Source organism: Taudactylus pleione, unplaced genomic scaffold (genome assembly GCF_031769625.1).
Source record: "Taudactylus pleione unplaced genomic scaffold, aTauple2 ptg000073l, whole genome shotgun sequence".
NCBI lineage: Eukaryota > Metazoa > Chordata > Amphibia > Anura > Myobatrachidae > Taudactylus > Taudactylus pleione.
In genome coordinates, this window is record NW_028284475.1 from 6,921,828 (window position 1) to 6,942,228 (window position 20,401).

Consider the following 20,401-nt stretch of genomic DNA (forward strand, 5'->3'; position numbering starts at 1 on the left):
ATGTGTACCGACCGCCCAATAGGTTGGCCCATCAGCGGGAGGGAAAACGCCCATCAGATCGTTGGGTTCGCACGTTGTTTAGTTTGTACCCAGCTTTAGTGTCCCTTGTGAGTATTGCAAAACTCAACATTGGTCTTAACTGGTTTGTGTTCTTGGAATTGCAGCAGTTTAGCCCGCATGATGTTCGTTGATATCTTAGTCACACTGGATTCTAAAACCACCCCAAGTAGTTCAATTCAGGCGTTAGGCTCTGCAGCATTGCCATTGCAACCTCATTGTTGTCCACCTGGACTCCCAACAGCTGTCAGTTGCCGAGATATGGATAACATCTTGTCAATGTACAGTACTCATTCATGTTTCTGCATGTACTCAGATTGGAGCAACCAAAAAACCCAGGTTCATCAGACAATATTAATTTGTTTGTGTTAGATAAACGGGATGTTTCTGTGTGTAGAGCAAACAGAATGCCTTTGAAGTTTAAACAATAACTTCCCATGTAATTAATTTTCATATCTAGCATATTGAGAGATGTGCCAGTAGCAAATGCCAGACAAGCTAGTTATAGTAATAATATACGCATCATAGAGAACAAACATATAAGGTTACATAATGATCATGGATTGTGGTAGAGGAAATTTGTATCAGGTCAGGAGTATCAATAGGTATGCTTAAAGAGACTGTCTAATGAGAATGGGAGTCTCTCAGAAAGGGATGCAGCACAAGAGAAATCCTAGAGAATGTGAGCAGAGAGGAAATAAAAGCGTTCTATAACTGATGGGTGTGACTCTGTGTGCGTTCTATAACTGATGGGTGTGGTTCTGTATTCAAAGAATAACCTGAATTGAGGCAACAGATGCTGAGGGCTTTGTAGGTTAACAATGGAATTGAACTTTATAAACACACATAGGGGGACATATATCAAACCTTTGAGAGAAAATAAGAAAATTGAAAAGTTGCTCAACACAACCAATCAGCTTCTAACGGTCATTTATCTAGCACAGTATATGTAATGACTGTTAGAAGCGGATTGGTTACTAGGGGGAATATCTCCACTTTATCTCTCTCCAACGATTTATACATCTCCCCCATACACACTAAGGTGAGTTGTTTTGTCAGATACCAATTAACCAAGCAATATGCTTTTTTTTTGGAGTGTGAGAGGAAACCTGGGTGACCCCCCACACAAACACGGGAAGAACATAAAAACTCCACATTGAACAGGCAGGATCAGGAATTCAACTCATGACCTAAGTGCTGTAGGGCAGTAACGCCAACCACTATGCCAACTGTGCTGCCAACAGAGCGGAAGGAGAGGAAAGAGATGGACAACTCCAAATATATACAGCACAGAATGTTCACAAAACCAAATCCCCAAATATAGATGTTTCAGTAGTTCAGCTGGAAAAGGGGACGCGAGACTGACTATAGGCTGGAGAGGAACCTGGGGGCTGCAGGTTTTTGTTTGATGGTGTCTTGTGTAAGGGGAGATAGTGAAGTACCAGTGGAAAGATAAAGGACTAGAAGCCGCGTCTTTCTTAAGCTGTCGCTTCTCAGAGGGGTTGACCCTAAATTTTAAAACGACAAGAATATTAAATGCAAAACATGCCTAGTTTTCCTTTTATTATTATTTCCTTTTTATTAGATTCCCGAGTCGACCTCGTCTAGAATAGTCTGTTTGCAAAAGAAAATCTGGCGCATAAGTATGTGCAACAAGACTGCAGAGTTTTAACTGATGGGTGTGATTCTGTGTACGTTCTATAACTGATGGGTGTGATGCTGTGTACGTTCTATAACTGATGGGTGTGATTCTGTGTACGTTCTATAACTGATGGGTGTGATTCTGTGTACGTTCTATAACTGATGGCTGTGATTCTGTGTACGTTCTATAACTGATGGATGTGATTCTGTGTACGGTCTATAACTGATGGGTGTGATTCTGTGTACGTTCTATAACTGATGGGTGTGATGCTGTGTACGTTCTATAACTGATGGCTGTGATTCTGTGTACGTTCTATAACTGATGGATGTGATTCTGTGTACGGTCTATAACTGATGGATATGATTCTGTGTACGTTCTATAACTGATGGGTGTGATGCTGTGTACGTTCTATAACTGATGGGTGTGATTCTGTGTACGTTCTATAACTGATGGGTGTGATTCTGTGTACGTTCTATAACTGATGGCTGTGATTCTGTGTACGTTCTATAACTGATGGCTGTGATTCTGTGTACGGTCTATAACTGATGGGTGTGATTCTGTGTACGGTCTATAACTGATGGGTGTGATTCTGTGTACGTTCTATAACTGATGGGTGTGATTCTGTGTACGTTCTATAACTGATGGCTGTGATTCTGTGTACGTTCTATAACTGATGGCTGTGATTCTGTGTACGTTCTATAACTGATGGATGTGATTCTGTGTACGGTCTATAACGGATGGGTGTGATTCTGTGTACGGTCTATAACTGATGGGTGTGATTCTGTGTACGTTCTATAACTGATGGCTGTGATTCTGTGTGCGTTCTATAACTGATGGCTGTGATTCTGTGTACGTTCTATAACTGATGGGTGTGATTCTGTGTACGTTCTATAACTGATGGCTGTGATTCTGTGTACGTTCTATAACTGATGGATGTGTTTCTGTGTACGGTCTATAACTGATGGGTGTGATTCTGTGTGCGTTCTATAACTGATGGCTGTGATTCTGTGTGCGTTCTATAACTATTAGCAAGTGCAAAGATGCAGAAATAAAAATTGTGAGAGACACACGGCTTATATCCGTATTCTCTACAGAACATTTATTCATTTAAATAAAACCAAGAAGAGCTCTGGTTATTACTACAGCATGATTTTATACTTACAAAACAAGACTCTGAAATTACAGCTTTAAATAATATTTTCAATCATTATGCATATAAAAAGTATGTAGCAGGTAAACATTCACTACAGCAAGTGTTGGAAAGTATTGTCACCATATGGTACGGATTGCAGGTATTATTTATTCTTGTTATTTGGCGACCTCTTGTGGTTCTAGTGGAATATGACACCTTTATTCATTCCATCTCAGGCTCTCACTGTTTTCACGTGATGGAATACTATACAGAAAGTGATAACAAGAACACAGGCAGAGAGCGCCAGGCGGATTATGTTCTGAAGACTGTAACTTCTAGATACTTCTGAATATATCTCTGGAGAAACAATGAAAACATTTGAATTACTTTTGCTGAAACCATATAATAGAATATCTATGAATGCAGCAGAATAATTACCCACATTAAATGGTGAGAAAGAGAGACAGAGAAAGAGAGATGTACGGAAGTTTTATTCCAAACCTGAACAATATAATAGGACTATATGAATCCTAGTTGTTTTACATCATCTCTCAAACTCATTATCAATTCTATAGAAAAGGGGTATTCTATTTATTTGGCAGGGGAAAAAAACGCGCATTGGCTTATTAAAACCACAAAAGCCTAAATCAAACGGTGGAATTAAATTTCCCGAATGTGCAGTGGTACTCTCAGGCGGCTCTTATGCGTTACCTTAAAGACTGGCTGCACAACAAAGAAGTTTACACAAAATCTTCTTTGGAGAGGGAATTTCTAGAGGGCGGAGACTTGATATCATTTATGCACCTCTATGATCAGGAAGTCCCGGCCCATCTGAGAGAGAACCCATCGCTTTGGCCCCCCAGGAAGCTGTGGCAGAGTTTGCGACAAAAGCACAATTTAAATACACATAAATCAGTTTCTCTTACTTTTATGTATAATCCTGACTTTCAGGAGGGTATAGCGAGACATCCCTTTAATATATGGAGGGTGGGGAGGTGATTAATATTGGATGTTTGGTGGATGTTTCGGCAAAACGGCCCCTCACGTTTCGGGAGGCAACCGGGAAATTCGCTGTATTGGCTGCTTATCCTGTAGCCTTTCTCCTAGCCAACACTATGTTAGCTAAACCATTAGATATTTCTCCCACAGACTGATTGGTCAAATCCTTTGGATACTTTGTTACAAGCACCATTAAGAAAAAAGATTTCTATAGCTTACAGCCACTTTCAACATTATTCTACTTCTCAAGGAGGGCCCCAAACATGGATCTCGCAACTCCCAAATGTGCAAATGGTGGACTTATTAAAAGCTCGTCACAAGTCATGTTATATTTTATCTTCCACCATGTACACAGAGATGTTTTTGAATATACTGCACAGGTCCTATTTGTCCCCACATTTTTGATTGGTCTCTCAACCTCTCACTACGTGTTTTAAGTGTGGCCAGTCTCAGGCCGATTTGTTTCACTGTTTATGGTCATGCCTGCTAATTCGCAGATTCTGGTTACAAGTACTAAACTACTCTAAAGAACACTTGGTTAATCACATGCCTATGACCCCTGAATGGGCCTTGTTTGGCATTCTTCCAAGTGGATCTAGAGTTACGAGAGGTGGTAGGCGTCTATTATTAGCGGTCACGCTGCCGCTTATAAGTCTATTCTTCAGGTGTGGATACACCCAGAGCCTCCCACCTTATCCCTCTTCAAGGTTAAATTATTTTATTTGTTTCATATGACCTGGGTAGAGGCGGTGCAAGAAAAAGAGATTAAAATTGAAAAGTTTTTTGAGATGTGGGAAAGTCTTATTGCAACTCTATCCACGAATATTCAAATTCGAGACTCCATACGGTATACATCCTGGTATCTTTTGCGAGAGATCGAGGGTGTTCCGACGATTTCTAACCTGAGTTAGGAGTAGGGGGGGAGCGAGCAAGTCTTACTTTATTTTCTTAATTTATTTACATTTTTTGTTCAGTGTAGTTGTCTAATTTGTTCAGTTGAGAAATCGACAGTTCAATATGTATGAATTCTAGAATTTAAACAAATCTATTTCTTGTAAGAAGTATTTACAAAATGATGGCATATTGTTTAATTATCACCATCGCTGACTTTATTATTATGCCTGTTTCACTGGGTCCAACTGTTTTTGATCCCATACATGTCATTTTGCACTGTAAGATATGTTTTTGTTGTTTGTACATTACTTCAATACAAATATATTTAAAAAAGAAAAGGGGTATTCAAAATGCAGCCCTCCAGCTGACATGATACTACACATCCCAGCGTGCCCTGCCATAGTTTTAGCATGCCCTAATTTGCTAAACTTGGGCATTGCATGTTGAATACCCCCTGCAATACACCCTCGCCATCAGGATAGATAAAAAAAAAATGACAGTAGTTTCAGGTTGTGTTGTTATAGATTAGTGGTTGTTGTATTACACCCTTGTAACATAGTAAGCAGCGTGTCATGGCTCGCTCTCTTGCTAGAGATGTACAGTACAGTATATCAGGCCGATTTCAGACAATGGTCACGTTGGTCAGACAACTAGCATTATCACCATTAGTCTTGTGCATTATTTACGTAGCACCAAACTATTATTTGGCCTAAACTCTCTGCCACGCACACAGACACGTATACACACAAACACATAGTACATACATATACAGTCAGGTGCATAAATATTGGGACATTGACAGAATTTTCATATTTTGGCCTCTATTCACCACCACAATGGCTTTGAAATGAAACAAACAAGATGTGATTTAACTGCAGACTTTCAGATTTAATTTGAGGGTAATTACATCCAAACCAGGTGAACGGTGTAGGACAGTGTTGGCTAACCTTGACACTCCAGCTGTTGTGGAACTATATATCCCAGCATGCCCTGCCACAGTTTTAGCATGCCCTAATATCAAAACTGTAGCAGTGCATGCTGGGTTATGTAGTTCCATAACAGCTGGAGTGTCAAGGTTAGCCAACACTGGTGTAGGAATTACAACGGTTTCTATATGTGCCTCCCACTTTTTAAGGGGCTAAAAGTAATGGGACAAACTAAACAATCCTAAATCTAACTTTCACTTGTTAATACTTTGTTGCAAATCCTTTGCAGGCAATTACAGCCTGAAGTCTGGAACGCATAGACATCACCAGACGCTGGGTTTCATCCCTGGTGATGCTCTGCCAGGCCTCTACTGCAAATGTCTTCAGTTCCTGCTTGTTCTTGGGGCATTTTCCCTTCAGTTTTGTCTTCATCAAGTGAAATGCATGCTCAATCGGATTCAGGTCAGGGGATTGACTTTGCCATTGCATAACATTCCACTTTTTAGCCTTAAAAAACTCTTTGGTTGCTTTTGCAGTATGCTTCGGGTCATTGTCCATCTGCACTGTGAAGCGCCGTCCAATGAGTTCTGAAGCATTTGACTGAATATGAGCATATAATATTGCCCGAAACACTTCAGAATTCATTCTGCTGCTTTTGTCAGCAGTCACATCATCAATAAATACAAGGGAACCAGTTCCATTGGCAGCCATACATGCCCACGCCATGACACTACCACCACCATGCTTCACTGATGAGGTGGTATGTTTTGGATCATGAGCAGTTTCTTTCCTTCTCCATACTCTTCTCTTCCCATCACTCTGGTACAAGTTGATCTTTGTCTCATCTGTCCATAGGATGTTGTTCCAGAACTGTAATGGCTTTTTTAGATGTTGTTTGGCAAACTCTAATCTGATCTTCCTGTTTTTGTGTCTCACCAATGGTTTACATCTTGTACTGAACCCTCTATATTCACTCTTGTGAAGTTTTCTCTTGATTGTTGACTTTGACACATATACACCTACCTCCTGGAGAGTGTTCTTGATTTGGCCAACTGTTGTGAAGGGGTTTTTCTTCATAATAATTCTTCTGTCATCCACCACAGTTGTTTTCCGTGGTCTTCCGGGTCTTTTGGTGTTGCTGAGCTCTCCGATGCGTTCTTTCTTTTTAAGAATGTTCCAAACAGTTGATTTGGCCACACCTAATGTTTTTGCTATCTCTCTGATGGGTTTGTTTTGATTTTTCAGCCTAATGACGGCTTGCTTCACTGATAGTGACAGTTTTTTGGATCTCATATTGAGAGTCGACAGCAACCGATTCCAAATGCAAATGTCACACCTAGAATCAACTCCAGACCTTTTACCTCCTTAATTGATAATGAAATAATGAGGGAATAGCCCACACCTGTCCATGAAATAGCTTTTGAGTTGATAGTCCCATTACTTTTGGCCCCTTAAAAAGTGGGAGGCACATATAGAAACCGTTGTAATTCCTACACCGTTCACCTGATTTGGATGTAATTACCCTCAAATTAAATCTGAATGTCTGCAGTTAAATCACATCTTGTTTGTTTCATTTCAAAGCCATTGTGGTGGTGAATAGAGGCCGAAATATGAAAATTCTGTCACTGTCCCAATATTTATGCACCTGACTGTATGTAAATATAAATACATTAAAGCAGCATTTCAGGTATATATTTTACAAAAAAAAAAAAGCTGCTCCCCTGATTAATAAATATGTAATATGTTGCTACGGTTATTCCCACCCTCAGTATAGGGCACACTAGCGGTATCGTTCTGCATGATCTGGTCTCTAGGCAGCACTGAGGTGCACAGGGACCCAACTATGAGACCAAAGTATGCAGACAGGATGAGCAGCTGCTCCCGGGTCCACTAAGGGTGATCCCTTGGGAAACAGTCCTGTAGATTCAATCTGCGCCATGTTTGCAGATAACCCTGAAAATGTGTACGGTGGAAACAGAAGAGAGGCCTCAACCTACAAACTCTACTGTAAATATTCCCTTTCCATCTAATTAAATAAACCCGTCAGGTAAATCTACACACACTAATGGTCCAGTGCACCCTGAGCAGGGAATGCACAGACTCTCTCCAAACCCTCCCATTGGCCATTCCTCACTTTTGCACCCTTGCAGGTACCACCTTCCTACAAATCCACACACTTCTCCAGAAAACCAGGTTGAATTGCTCAAGAGCAGGTGCCTAACATTACTAATGGGCACTTATACTGCAGTTCCCACGTTTCCAGTCATACATCGCTCTCACTTATTGGAGACCTGCCTGGAATCAACATTTTCTTGATGCCGCTAATGTGCAAATGGGCCCCTGGTGCTGCTGAGAAGCAGGAAAGCTGCAGCCGTCCCTGGGACAGGATTGTTTTTTTTTTTTTAAATATACATTTATGAAATGATCATTCAACACTTTAATACATGTAATCCATGCATTGCAAGAACATGACGGAATCGGGGAAAAATCGGAGTTCTGGTATAACATACCTTAGGTAACGCTTTCTTCGAGGTCCATAGGGTCCACAGAATCTACCTTGGGGTATGTAGTGGAAACGATCCATTGCACCAAACAGCTTCTTGCTTTGCAGCTCCCAGCATGCATCGGCCCTCCTCCCTATATACCCCGCCACCAGCCACAGGCATTCAGTTTGTAAACGAGCCTAACAGCAAGAGACGGATAGTGGAGAAGGAAGTACATTGCACACAAGAAACACTCAACATACGAAGACTGAATCAGTGATACGAAAAGAAACAAAACAACAGATCCCAACTGAGGCCAGGTGCGTCAGGGAGGGTGCTCTGTGGACCCTATGGACCTCGAAGAAAAAGTTATCTAAGGTATTTAATACCATAACTCTGATTTTCTTCTTCAGGGTCCATAGGGTCCACAGAATCTACCTTGGGGACGCTCCTGCGCAGAGAGGAGAATCCACCGTCCAAAGAAAGCATCCTGGGAGGCAAGCGTATCAAATGCACAGAATTTGATAAACGTATTGACGGAAGACCAAGTGGCTGCCTTGCACAGCTGTTCAGCCGAGTCGCCATGTGTAACCACCCACGACGGTGCGATAGACCGAGTAGAAAGTGCTGTCACCTTGTTAGGAACAGGGAGATCAGCCTGTGTATAGACCTGAGAAATCATAAAAGAAAAAAGCCTGGGTCTGCCTAGGCAGTCCTGCTGTATAACAGGTGCATCCGGATACTTGCCACGAACCAAACAAAAAAACTGAATGCCTGTGGCTGTGGGCAGGATATATAGGGAGGAGGACCGATGCATGCTGGGAGCTGCAAAGCTAGAAGCTGTTTGGTGCAATGGATCGTTTCCACTACATACCCCAAGGTAGATCCTGTGGACCCTATGGACCTTGAAGAAGAAAGTACAGTAAGTATATCAGAGGACATTTATGGAAATAGAGTGAAGGAAAATTAGATAAAAAAAAAGTTATTTCAGAACTGTATGATCAAGGCCATAGGATTCCCAAACCACTCTACTTCTTACTCCACGTTTCCTATAGTACAACTGATACAGTAAATACCCTGTATAGATGGTCATGTATAGATGGTCAAAAAGTTTGTACTATACATTCTCTCTATATGGGACCCGTCTCAGATGAGTCTTTGCAAGACTACAGTATAATTCAGTTTTTCATACTTACGTCTCACTCTGAGGTCATAAAGCTGTGTACAGCGGTGAACCCAGTTTCCGACAAATAATTCTGCTCTGTAAATCTGCTGGTCATTGGCGGTTACATGTAACATATTCAAGGACCCGTCAGTCATCGCAGACAGTCTTCCAACATAAGTAGTATTCATCACTTCCACATTTTGTCTTGGTTTTGTAATTGCCATGTGATCTATATTATTTATATCCCAGGTAATGAAAGCAACACTAGACCGCTTAGGACGCTGCAGGGTAATGTCTCCTCCAAGTGCACCAATCAGCAGTGTCGTAGAGCCACAGGATTCTAAGGCAGCTAATGAAATATGAAGAGAGAGAAAGGGATCTGTTACTTCGTATTTAGTAATGTGTTGTGATAGGGTTGGGTACGGGATGCCCGGCAGTCGGTCCCAGCGGGCAGAATCTCTATGCCGGCACCCCGACAGGGTTAGCATACCGACACTTGTTGGTCGGTATGCTAACCCTCTGCCTACCCTAACCCTCCCCCTTAGTGCCTAACCCTAACCTCCCCCCCTAGTGCCTGAACCTAACCTCCCCTGCCAGCACCCTAACCTCCCCCCCTAGTGCCTGAACCTACCCTCCCCTCCCAACACCCTAACCTCCCCCCCCTAGTGCCTGAACCTAACCTCCCCTCACAGCACCCTAACCTCCCTCCCTAGTGCCTGAACCTAACCTCCCTCCCTAGTGCCTGAACCTAACCTCCCCTCCCAGCAACCTAACCCTAACCTCCCCCCCTAGTGCCTGAACCTACCCTCCCCTCCCAGCACCCTAACCTCCCCCCTAGTGCCTGAACCTAACCTCCCCTCCCAGCACCCTAACCTCCCCCCTAGTGCCTGAACCTAACCTCCCCTCCCAGCACTCTAACCTCCCCCCTAGTGCCTGAACCTAACCTCCCCCTAGTGCCTGAACCTAACCTCCCCTCCCAGCACCCTAACCTCCCCCCCTAGTGACTGAACCTAACCTCCCCTCCCAGCACCCTAACCTCCCCGCCTAGTGCCTGAACCTAACCTCCCCACCGCTCCCAGCAACCTAACCCTAACCTCCCCCCCTAGTGCCTGAACCTACCCTCCCCTCCCAGCACCCTAACCTCCCCCCCTAGTGCCTGAACCTAACCTCCCCTCCCAGCACCTTAACCTCCCCCCCAGTGCCTGAACCTTACCTCCCCCCCCCTAGTGCCTGAACCTTACCTCCCCTCCCAGCACCTTAACCTCCCCCCTAGTGCCTGAACCTAACCCTCCTCCTAGTGCCTGAACCTAACCTCCCCGCCTAGTGCCTGAACCTAACTTCCCTCCCTAGTGCCTGAACCTAACTTCCCTCCCTAGTGCCTGAAACTAACCTCCCCTCCCAGCAACCTAACCTTCCCCCCTAGTGCCTGAACCTAACCTCCCCTCCCAGCACCTTAACCTCCCCCCCAGTGCCTGAACCTAACCCTCCTCCTAGTGCCTGAACCTAACCTCCTCCCTAGTGCCTGAACCTAACATCCCCTCCGCTCCCAGCAACCTAACCTCCCTCCTAGTGCCTGAACCTAACCTCCCCCCAGTGCCTGAACCTAACCCTTCTCCTAGTGCCTGAACCTAACCTCCCCCCTAGTGCCTGAACCTAACATCCCCTCCGCTCCCAGCAACCTAACCTCCCCTCCTAGTGCCTGAACCTAACCTCCCCTCCCAGCACATTAATCTCCCCCCCTAGTGCCTGAACCTAACCCTCCTCCTTGTGCCTGAACCTAACCTCCCCGCCTAGTGCCTGAACCTAACCTCCCCCCCTAGTGCCTGAACCTAACCTCCCCCCCTAGTGACTGAACCTAACCTCCCCTCCCAGCACCCTAGCCCTCCTCCCCTAGTGCCTGAACCTAACATCCCCTCCGCTCCCAGCAACCTAACCCTCCCCCCCTAGTGCCTGAACCTACCCTCCCCTCCCAGCACCCTAACCTCCCCCCTAGTGCCTGAACCTAACCTCCCCTCCCAGCACCCTAACCTCCCCCCTAGTGCCTGAACCTAACCTCCCCTCCCAGCACCCTAACCTCCCCGCCTAGTGCCTGAACCTAACCTCCCCTCCCAGCACCCTAACCTCCCCCCTAGTGCCTGAACCTAACCTCCCCTCCCAGCACCCTAACCTCCCCCCCTAGTGCCTGAACCTAACCTCCCCTCCCAGCACCCTAACCTCCCCCCCTAGTGCCTGAACCTAACCTCCCCTCCCAGCACCCTAACCTCCCCGCCTAGTGCCTGAACCTAACCTCCCCACCGCTCCCAGCAACCTAACCCTAACCTCCCCCCTAGTGCCTGAACCTACCCTCCCCTCCCAGCACCCTAACCTCCCCCCCTAGTGCCTGAACCTAACCCTCCTCCTAGTGCCTGAACCTAACCTCCCCCCTAGTGCCTGAACCTAACCTCCCCCCTAGTGCCTGAACCTAACATCCCCTCCGCTCCCAGCAACCTAACCTCCCTCCTAGTGCCTGAACCTAACCTCCCCCCAGTGCCTGAAACTAACCCTCCTCATAGTGCCTGAACCTAACCTCCCCCCTAGTGCCTGAACCTAACATCCCCTCCGCTCCCAGCAACCTAACCTCCCCTCCTAGTGCCTGAACCTAACCTAGTGCCTGAACCTAACCTCCCCTCCCCTCCCAGCACCTTAACCTCCCCCCCTAGTGCCTGAACCTAACCCTCCTCCTAGTGCCTGAACCTAACCCTCCTCCTAGTGCCTGAACCTAACCCTCCTCCTAGTGCCTGAACCTAACCTCCCCGCCTAGTGCCTGAACCTAACCTCCCCCCCTAGTGCCTGAACCTAACCTCCCCTCCCAGCACCCTAACCCTCCTCCCCTAGTGCCTGAACCTAACATCCCCTCCGCTCCCAGCAACCTAACCCTCCCCCCCTAGTGCCTGAATCTGACCTCCCCCCTAGTGCCTGAACCTAACCTCCCCTCCCAGCACCCTAACCCTCCTCCTAGTGCCTGAACCTACCCTCCCCTCCCAGCACCCTAACCCTCCTCCTAGTGCCTGACCTAACCTCCCCCTCCCAGTATCCTAACCTCCCCCCCCTAGTGCCTGAACCTAACCTCCAGCACCCTAAACCTAACCCTCCTCCCCTTAGTGCCTAACCCTCCTCCTAGTGCCTAACATTAACCCCTAAACCTAACCCTCCCCTCAACCCCCGGCGCCGGTAATGTAAGCGTTGGCATCCTGACCGCCGGGATGCCGAACGTATCCTGTTTTGATATATTTTATTAATGATCGCTGTATATTTCCACATTTTTTTAATCTAAACATTTATAGCTCAGATTTAAGGTAAAGAAGATGGCAGAGTATACATCGTAATTGACTACTGTGACCTTATTTGGGAGATATAAATGCTAAGTGTACTTGGTTATATCTGTTTGTAATCGACTGCAAAAGGGAGTGGGACTAGAAGGAAATATGAGATAATAAATGCTTAAGCCTCAGGAGCTGTGAGGAATAAATCCGCATTAAGTGCACCCTCTGTGGCTTACCGTGCGGGTTAACTCCATAGCTCCAGGCATTTTACCCAGCATTTATACATTAACATGCGTTAGCTGTGGGCATTCCACACTGGGAATTAAACCTGGAGCTACAGCCTCGCGGCTAATTGAATCTGTCCCGTAATGGTAAAGCAGGCGCTACTGTATCTGCCAGTGATGACATTACAGCTATAACTCGCATTTGTGAACAAAATATACTAATTTAAAAAAAACAATCCCGATAGTAATAAATGACTTAGGTAAGACTGCGCGAATTTCCATTCTGTTTATACAGCAGCGATGTTGGACGTACCGGAGCGTCTCAGTCCTTGCACATTTGGGCGCACAGATGTACCCCAGGGAAGGGCTTTGTAGCTGCATTAGCACAAAGTTACAGGCGTCTCTGCAGCAAAAGAGGCGAGGATCAGGCCCCATGACTTATATAAGCAAACGTCAGCAATCAATTCACATTGTTATATCTAATGTATATGTAAGCCAAAGCTTAAAGTATTAATCTCACATATAAGGTTTTTATCTTTTATTAAAGAGCAAGAGAACTACAGCTTATAGATGCCTTTTTCCTATTATCCACCCACTGATTATTATCTCTTTTTCAAAACCCCTCTAGAGTGCAAACAAAGGTGGCTGCTACAGACTCATGGCGAGTTTTATTCTAATTTCAGTTAATCGCAAAAGTAAAATCCGTAATGGAAAAAAAAACAACAACGCATTTTGCTACCTATGCAGAATTATCTGCAAACACAAATAGAGCAGAGAGAGGGTCTCTAATGTGCATACACGGTCAGAGGTTTGCACCGACGCATGCTTAGGAAAGGCTGCCAATCAGCTCTAGTGTACATTATTGTTCTGCGATACAGCTTAGTGTTCAGACGTTTAAAGTCAGCTCTTCGTTTGGTGAAAAGTTTTTACTTGCGAATACAATAAATCAGTGCTTCTCAAACTCAGTCTTCAGGACCCCACACAGGTCACATTTCCCAGGTCGCCCAGCAGGTGCACAGGTGTAGTCATTACTCACTAACACATTTCCCAGGTCACCCAGCAGGTGCACAGGTGTATAAATTACTCACTGACACATTTCCCAGGTCACCCAGCAGGTGCACAGGTGTAATCATTACTCACTGACACATTTCCCAGGTCACCCAGCAGGTGCACAGGTGTAGTCATTACTCACTGACACATTTCCCAGGTCACCCAGCAGGTGCACAGGTGTAGTCATTACTCACTAACACATTTCCCAGGTCACCCAGCAGGTGCACAGGTGTATAAATTACTCACTGACACATTTCCCAGGTCACCCAGCAGGTGCACAGGTGTAGTCATTACTCACTGACACATTTCCCAGGTCACCCAGCAGGAGCACAGGTGTCGTCATTACTCACTGACACATTTCCCAGGTCACCCAGCAGGTGCACAGGTGTAGTCATTACTCACTGACACATTTCCCAGGTCACCCAGCAGGTGCACAGGTGTAGTCATTACTCACTGACATTTCCCAGGTCACCCAGCAGGTGCACAGGTGTAGTCATTACTCACTGACACATTTCCCAGGTCACCCAGCAGTTGCACAGGTGTATAAATTACTCACTGACACATTTCCCAGGTCCAGCAAGGGCAAAAGATCCCCAGTTGGAGCTAATTATATCACGTGATTATTTGAGGAGGCCTGGAAAACATGCACTGTTTGGGGTCCTGAGGGCCGAGTTTGAGAACCTATGCAATAAATAAATATCTTACCAATATTTGGAGGCATCTGACTGGGATCTGAAATGTAAAAATAAATCATAATCTGTGAATCAATAATATATAAAGTTACATATGTTATTAAAACATTAAAATGTACAATATAAGGATATTCCCTACTCCCCAACAATGTCATGGCTTGTTTACAGACTGAAATATGTTAAGACTACTATATTGGACCAAGGTCAGCTCGGTCTGCCCCCTCCCGCTGTGTCTGGCTTTTCCCCCGCAGTGCTGGAGCTGGCCGTCATTGTTAAAATCAAGTTAAAATCATTTTAAAGCCCAACTACATGACAGTTAAAATACTTCTGTGGAGTAATAGTACACTGCAATGATCATTTAGAAAGACCCTTCCTCAGGGCTGTATTAATGCCCGAGGAGGCCCGTGTGCAGCTGGCCCCTCCCCTCTGTGCAGCAGGCCTCCCCAGCCCGGCATATACTTACCTTGTGCCAGCAAGCGGATCCCTTCTCCACCACGCACTAGAGGGCACAGTGCCAGAGTCTTTGCTTCCACTGCATGGCGCCATCTTCCTGAAGATGTCACTGGGAAGATGGCGCCGCAGAGAAGGAGGGATCCGCTTGCCAACACATGAGTATGCTATGGGTGCAGAGTGTGAATTGTGGGGGACCCCTGGACCCACGGGCCTTTGCTCTGCCAGGAAAAACCTACTGTGTGATGCCGCGCAGGGACAGAACAACATTGGGACGGATGGAGCTACAGCCCCAGGGCTCCACATAAGAATAGACCCATCACCATGACGATGACAAGCTGTCTAGCTGGCCACACCGTAGCCATAAATCATTAAGTATTAAGAGTTTTTCTAGTTTCCCCATAAAATTATGCAATTTTTGTATTTTTATGTAGTTGGGGAAACATTAGGGCTGACCGTGCTGGGTGAAGACACCCACATGGCTCTAGCTACACCCACACATCACTGGCCACACCCACACAGCGCTGGTTACAGCAACATCCCTTCTCAGTATTGGCCCTTGAACATTTTCAGCCCCAGGCCTATGTGGCCCTTAACCCGGCCCTGACGCCGCAACAGATGTTTGGGAAGCTAAGTGCTAGGAAAGGTTACGTGTAATGAATGTTTTGCTGATCAGGGTCACGGTAAAATCAGATTGGTGAAACTAAATCTGTTGCTGATTAACTAAGGTGGAAACTCTGACCCTGATCTTCTAAACCACAAAGACCACGGCAGGTGGAGATGGGCACCCAGCTGTCCGCAGGAAATTCATAAAGATTCTACAAATATGGACAAAGTTTTATTTCTCTTAAAACCAGTCACTTTATTTTGCAGATGAATAAACACTTTTTTTCAGTTCATTGATGTTCCTCTCTAGACAGTGTAAGTTGCCCCAACACATTGCTTATTGACCAAAGAACATTTATCTGGTGAGGGGAACCCACACTAGAGATACGGGAGCTGATGGAGGTGGTCACAGATGGGTGGAGATAAAAAACCTACACAAAAAATGACATATTTCGGCCCTTATACAGAGAACAAGATGCAGTTCGGTCAGCAACAGTAGATGCCCATCTGGTTTACGCCCGGCACACGTCACAGACTCTGTGGCCACGTTGTAAAGTGATGTGCAAAAAAAACCCCACTATCATTAGGCATAAAGCTACAAACAGCTCTAATAAAGCAGAAACTCCTCCCAGTTTCACTTGTGCAAAAACAAACAAAAATATTTGCCTAAACACACTCACATAATAATAATCACTAATTAAAATAATGAGTATATTTACATAGTGATTTTCTCCAACAGGACTCAAGGCGCTTTACAATTGCAGATTAAATTTGCAGAAAATACAGGGAACATAAACTTAATACATAGGTGAGGCAGCCATTATGGGTTGTGAGTTTGAAGGATTGTGCATCTTACATTAAAAGGTACAAGGCGAGGCGGCCATCATGGGTTCCTTACATGGGTTACAATGCCCGTAACAGATGACAAGTAATGGGGGGAGCTAAGGTACGAGGTACTAGACCCTTGCAAAGGGATTCGAACCACGTGTAATATATTCCTAAACAATGAAGAATGTTCTAGTCAGTATCAGAGAACAAACAGCCAGCCACAGTCATCACCACCTTCATATGCTATTTGCACCTACCCGTGGCCGCCCGCAAGTGATACCGCTTTCCCAGGCGCCAATTTCAGGATGCTTGTGTTAGTAATTGTGCAAACATGCCCTTACTGTACTTGTAGTACACTGCGATGCTCATCCAGGTGCAGACAACATGAGAGGTAGAATCACATCTGCATTGGCGCATAAGTGCACCCAATATCCTGGGCATTGGCAGTGCAAATTCTCGCATGATGCTCTACGTCAACTGGCATATACACTCTGCATCCCCCCAATGTGATTTTGTACTGCCCCTCTAACATCTTTATACAGGGTACTTTCCAAATACATTTCATGCTAAAAAAGAAATCCTGTGAGTTTTGTAACAACTTACCATGAGCTCTGACATGATAAAGCTGGGCACATACGTAGGCTGACTTCTCATCAAATAAGACAGCTCGGTAAATCCGCATGTCTTTTGTGGTTAGGTTTATAATTCTTAAAGATCCATCAGGCAAGGTACTTAGTCTCCCGGCATAACTAGCGCTATATTTCTCCAGCACCAGAGGGCGGCCCGGTGTTGTGGTCGCTATAAGATGTTCTTCAAAGTCCCAAGTAACAGACGTGATTGGTGAACTGCCCAGTTGTAGGGTAATGTTTTCCCCTTCTTCAGCATTAAGAGTCGTCGTAGAGCCACAAGGCTTAGACCAAACATCTATAATGAAAAGAAGCAGTTTGGCAAAAGTAAGATTTGTACATCAGTCCTTATAATCAGGGCCGTAACTAGCAATGGGCAAGTGGTGCCGTCACACAGATCGTAGGGCTCTGAGGGCGGTCCCAACGCTGCCCGCGGCCTTGCTTCTGGTTAGCAGGGTGCCTGAAATGGCACCCTGTAGCCAGGATCGCTGCTGCAGTGTTACCTGGAGCATCCTCAGGATGCTCTGGACAGTACTGCACTTCCAGTGCCGGTGGCCCCGCCCCCTCTGTGCGACGTCATGAGGTCATGTGCTCTCTGGGCCGCCCTGTTGCGCCGCTGCTGGTAACAGGTTTCAAACAGACTGTTCTAAAGGTCGAAATAAACAATGTCAATTATGAGAAAGCGGAACCATTGTCTGGTGTGGTGCAGACTAGGGGGTATATTTACTAAAGTGAGAGTTTTTAGAAGTGGAAATGTGGCCTGTATCAGCCAATCAGATTATAGCTATTATCTTCTAGAAGGTGCTCGTTAAATGTTAAGTAAATTCTGATTGGTTGCTATGGGCAACATCTCCATTTCTAAAAGCCCTCACTTTAGTAAATATACCTCCAGCTCTCTCCAGTGCTCCAATGTCCAATAACTCCAGGAAATATCAGAGCTTGTGGTTGCTGGTGTGTTAGTTAGTGACATGCCTACTGTCCATATCACAAGGAATCTAGGTTATACCGTACTTATTCAGCCGAGAGCCTGCCGAAAATCGGGTGCAGCTCCCGGCCCCCCGGAAAGTCGAAAATCGATCGCCGACCCCTCTGTTACAATAGAAGCCCCGCAGTGGGGGTGGCCGATGACACGATTCACGCTGATCCACAACAGAGGCGAACAGAGGTGTAATCGGGTCACTAATCAGGTGAACACTCTCCTGGGAATGCATACTGGGAATGTTCAGGGATTTACAACACCTGAGCATGCCCAGTGGCTCATAGGTTTCCCTGCATAAAGGACACAACTGGGCATGCTCAAATATAAGGGGTGAAACGTACAGGATAAAGCTGCCCAAAATATCAGATAACATTTTCTGATGGAGTTGGGCAGAGTGGTATGCCTTCCTAAGTGTGCATTAGGAACAAAATACGCTTAGTTCTGGTCTGGAGTGTAGGGGAAAACATTTGTTCTGTAGCATGGGATCATATAAGTGAGCTGGTGGGGTTGGAGAGGACACTTGTAGAGGCGGGTTCCCTATTTTACAGACGGGCATTCTGCAGTTTCACATTACAAACGGTCCTCAGTTGTCTGCCTGCTCAACGGTGGTGCTAAGATGTCACCCTGCAAATGTAATGCCCTGCATTTCACACCTTTCTCCAATAGAAAAGCCCAGTGTCAGAAGCTTGTCACAAAATGTTTTAAATAGTCAGGTGCTGACTTTGCAGAATTTTGAAAGGAAAAAAAATGATGCTAGAACATTCTCTATAATAAGCTGTCGGGGGTTCTCAGATTACAGTTTGCTTTGTTGTTTGACCAAAATCTACCAAAGGGGAACTTGATTAACAGCAGTTTCCCTCATGTTTAGATGTGCAGACTGCAGTAACCCACATTGACTGGATCATCTACAAATCATGTGATATAAGAAGCCACAAACAGAAATGAGTGCAGGAAGGGGGATATTAATATATGGTAAATAAGTTTATCCAGACAATAAAAGTCTTAACCATATGGTCACCAAAATAGACAGAGAAACAATGGCCCTCATTCAGAGCCGTACGCTCTGAGCAGAGCTCACGCTCTGAATGAGGGCCGGCCTCCATGAAAATGGAGCGTCCTTCTGGACGCTCGTATAGCTGTGGGTCACCACCCACAGGCTATACGAGCGTGCATTTTGATGGCCGCGATGGTCGAGACCATCGCGACCATCGAAATTGCGAGCCGGAGCCTGCGGTTGAGGTTTTCAACCGCAAGATTCGGAGTGATTTTGGTTCTATCAGAGCCAAAATCACTCCCACTGATATCACTAGTGATGTCAGTGGGCCGGTTTTTGACGGGAGGCGTTCCCGTGGGAACGCCCCCGTCAGGGAGGCTCGCCCCCGGCACGCCTACCAAAGGGGGCGTGCTGTCAATCAACATTGACAGCACGCCCCCTTTGATCGGACACAACGAGCGAAGGACTTTCCTTCGCTCGTCGCGTCTGGCGCATGCGCACGACGGAGCTCCCTCCGTCGTGCGCATGCTCAGTCCAGAACATCGACCCACTTGCGAGCGGACAGCCGCTCGCGAGTGGGTCTGAATCAGGCCCAATGTATCTTGTGAGGTTTATTTGAGAGGTTTTCCTTTAACCTAAGTGAGAATCTAGAGATTATCAAACAAAAATATTTAATTTTTTTTTAAAAAGAGGAAAAAATAAATTGGACAAAATAAAAACATTAGCAAAATAACTTTGATATTGATCAATAATTTTTAATCATTCATGCTCCCAAAAATGTTATCTTGTGCTCCGTGATTGAGACACATTTGGATTTGTTTGTATATTTTTAAAGTCACAAAAACACTATCAGTTATTTAATGAAAAACAACAAATAATCCTGATACAATTGCTAAACTGAATTTGCTCAACACTTTATTTCACCTTAAATAGCTGACAATAATTAAATATAACCTGTCTGCTGACATTCTGCATGTACATGTAACAAAATAAATCATGGTGCTTGCAGTTAATATCTGCAAACCATTTGTAAATGCGTAGAGCTTAACGAGACACTGCACATGGGCAGACTAGATGGGCCAAGTGGTTCTTATCTGCCGTAAAATTCTATGTTTCTACGTTACATTTATAATATAACAAGACAAAGAAAAACAACTTACATTGCAGAGGATAAGGACACAGAAGGCACCAGCAGAAAAAAAATAAAATTTTTACTCTCTCTCGTAACATTTCTCTTCCAAGAATAGTTGAGGATTGCACACTTCCTCTAGTACACACCACATATAGATCAAAAGCTAACCACTTACATGCATCATCCTACATATTTACATGTCCTGTCTTTACACCGACTG

At 45.2% G+C, this 20,401-nt stretch overlaps 1 protein-coding gene across 1 annotated transcript; it reads right to left on the minus strand.

Annotated features, from left to right (window-relative positions):
* Positions 1-2,835: 2,835 nt before the first annotated feature.
* Positions 2,836-20,285, minus strand: LOC148532597 (uncharacterized). Its single transcript, XM_088467652.1, has 5 exons — positions 20,210-20,285; positions 17,054-17,374; positions 14,580-14,606; positions 9,330-9,647; positions 2,836-3,188 (listed from the first exon to the last, which is right to left on the minus strand). Exons 1-5 carry the CDS (start codon positions 20,277-20,279, stop codon positions 3,064-3,066), a joined length of 861 nt encoding a protein of 286 aa, XP_088323778.1. The 5' UTR covers positions 20,280-20,285; the 3' UTR covers positions 2,836-3,063.
* Between the last annotated feature and the right edge of the window lie 116 nt (positions 20,286-20,401).

What these genes read in the sequence shown, in the direction of transcription:
- LOC148532597 (XM_088467652.1), bottom strand. Translation starts at nt 20,279, where the DNA reads ATGTTACGAGAGAGAGTAAAAATTTTATTTTTTTTCTGCTGGTGCCTT. An exon ending in TTATCATGTCAGAGCTCATG is followed by an intron (nt 14,607 to 17,053) that starts GTAAGTTGTTAC and finishes TTTACATTTCAG; the next exon opens with ATCCCAGTCAGATGCCTCCA. An exon ending in TTATGACCTCAGAGTGAGAC is followed by an intron (nt 3,189 to 9,329) that starts GTAAGTATGAAA and finishes TTGTTTCTCCAG; the next exon opens with AGATATATTCAGAAGTATCT.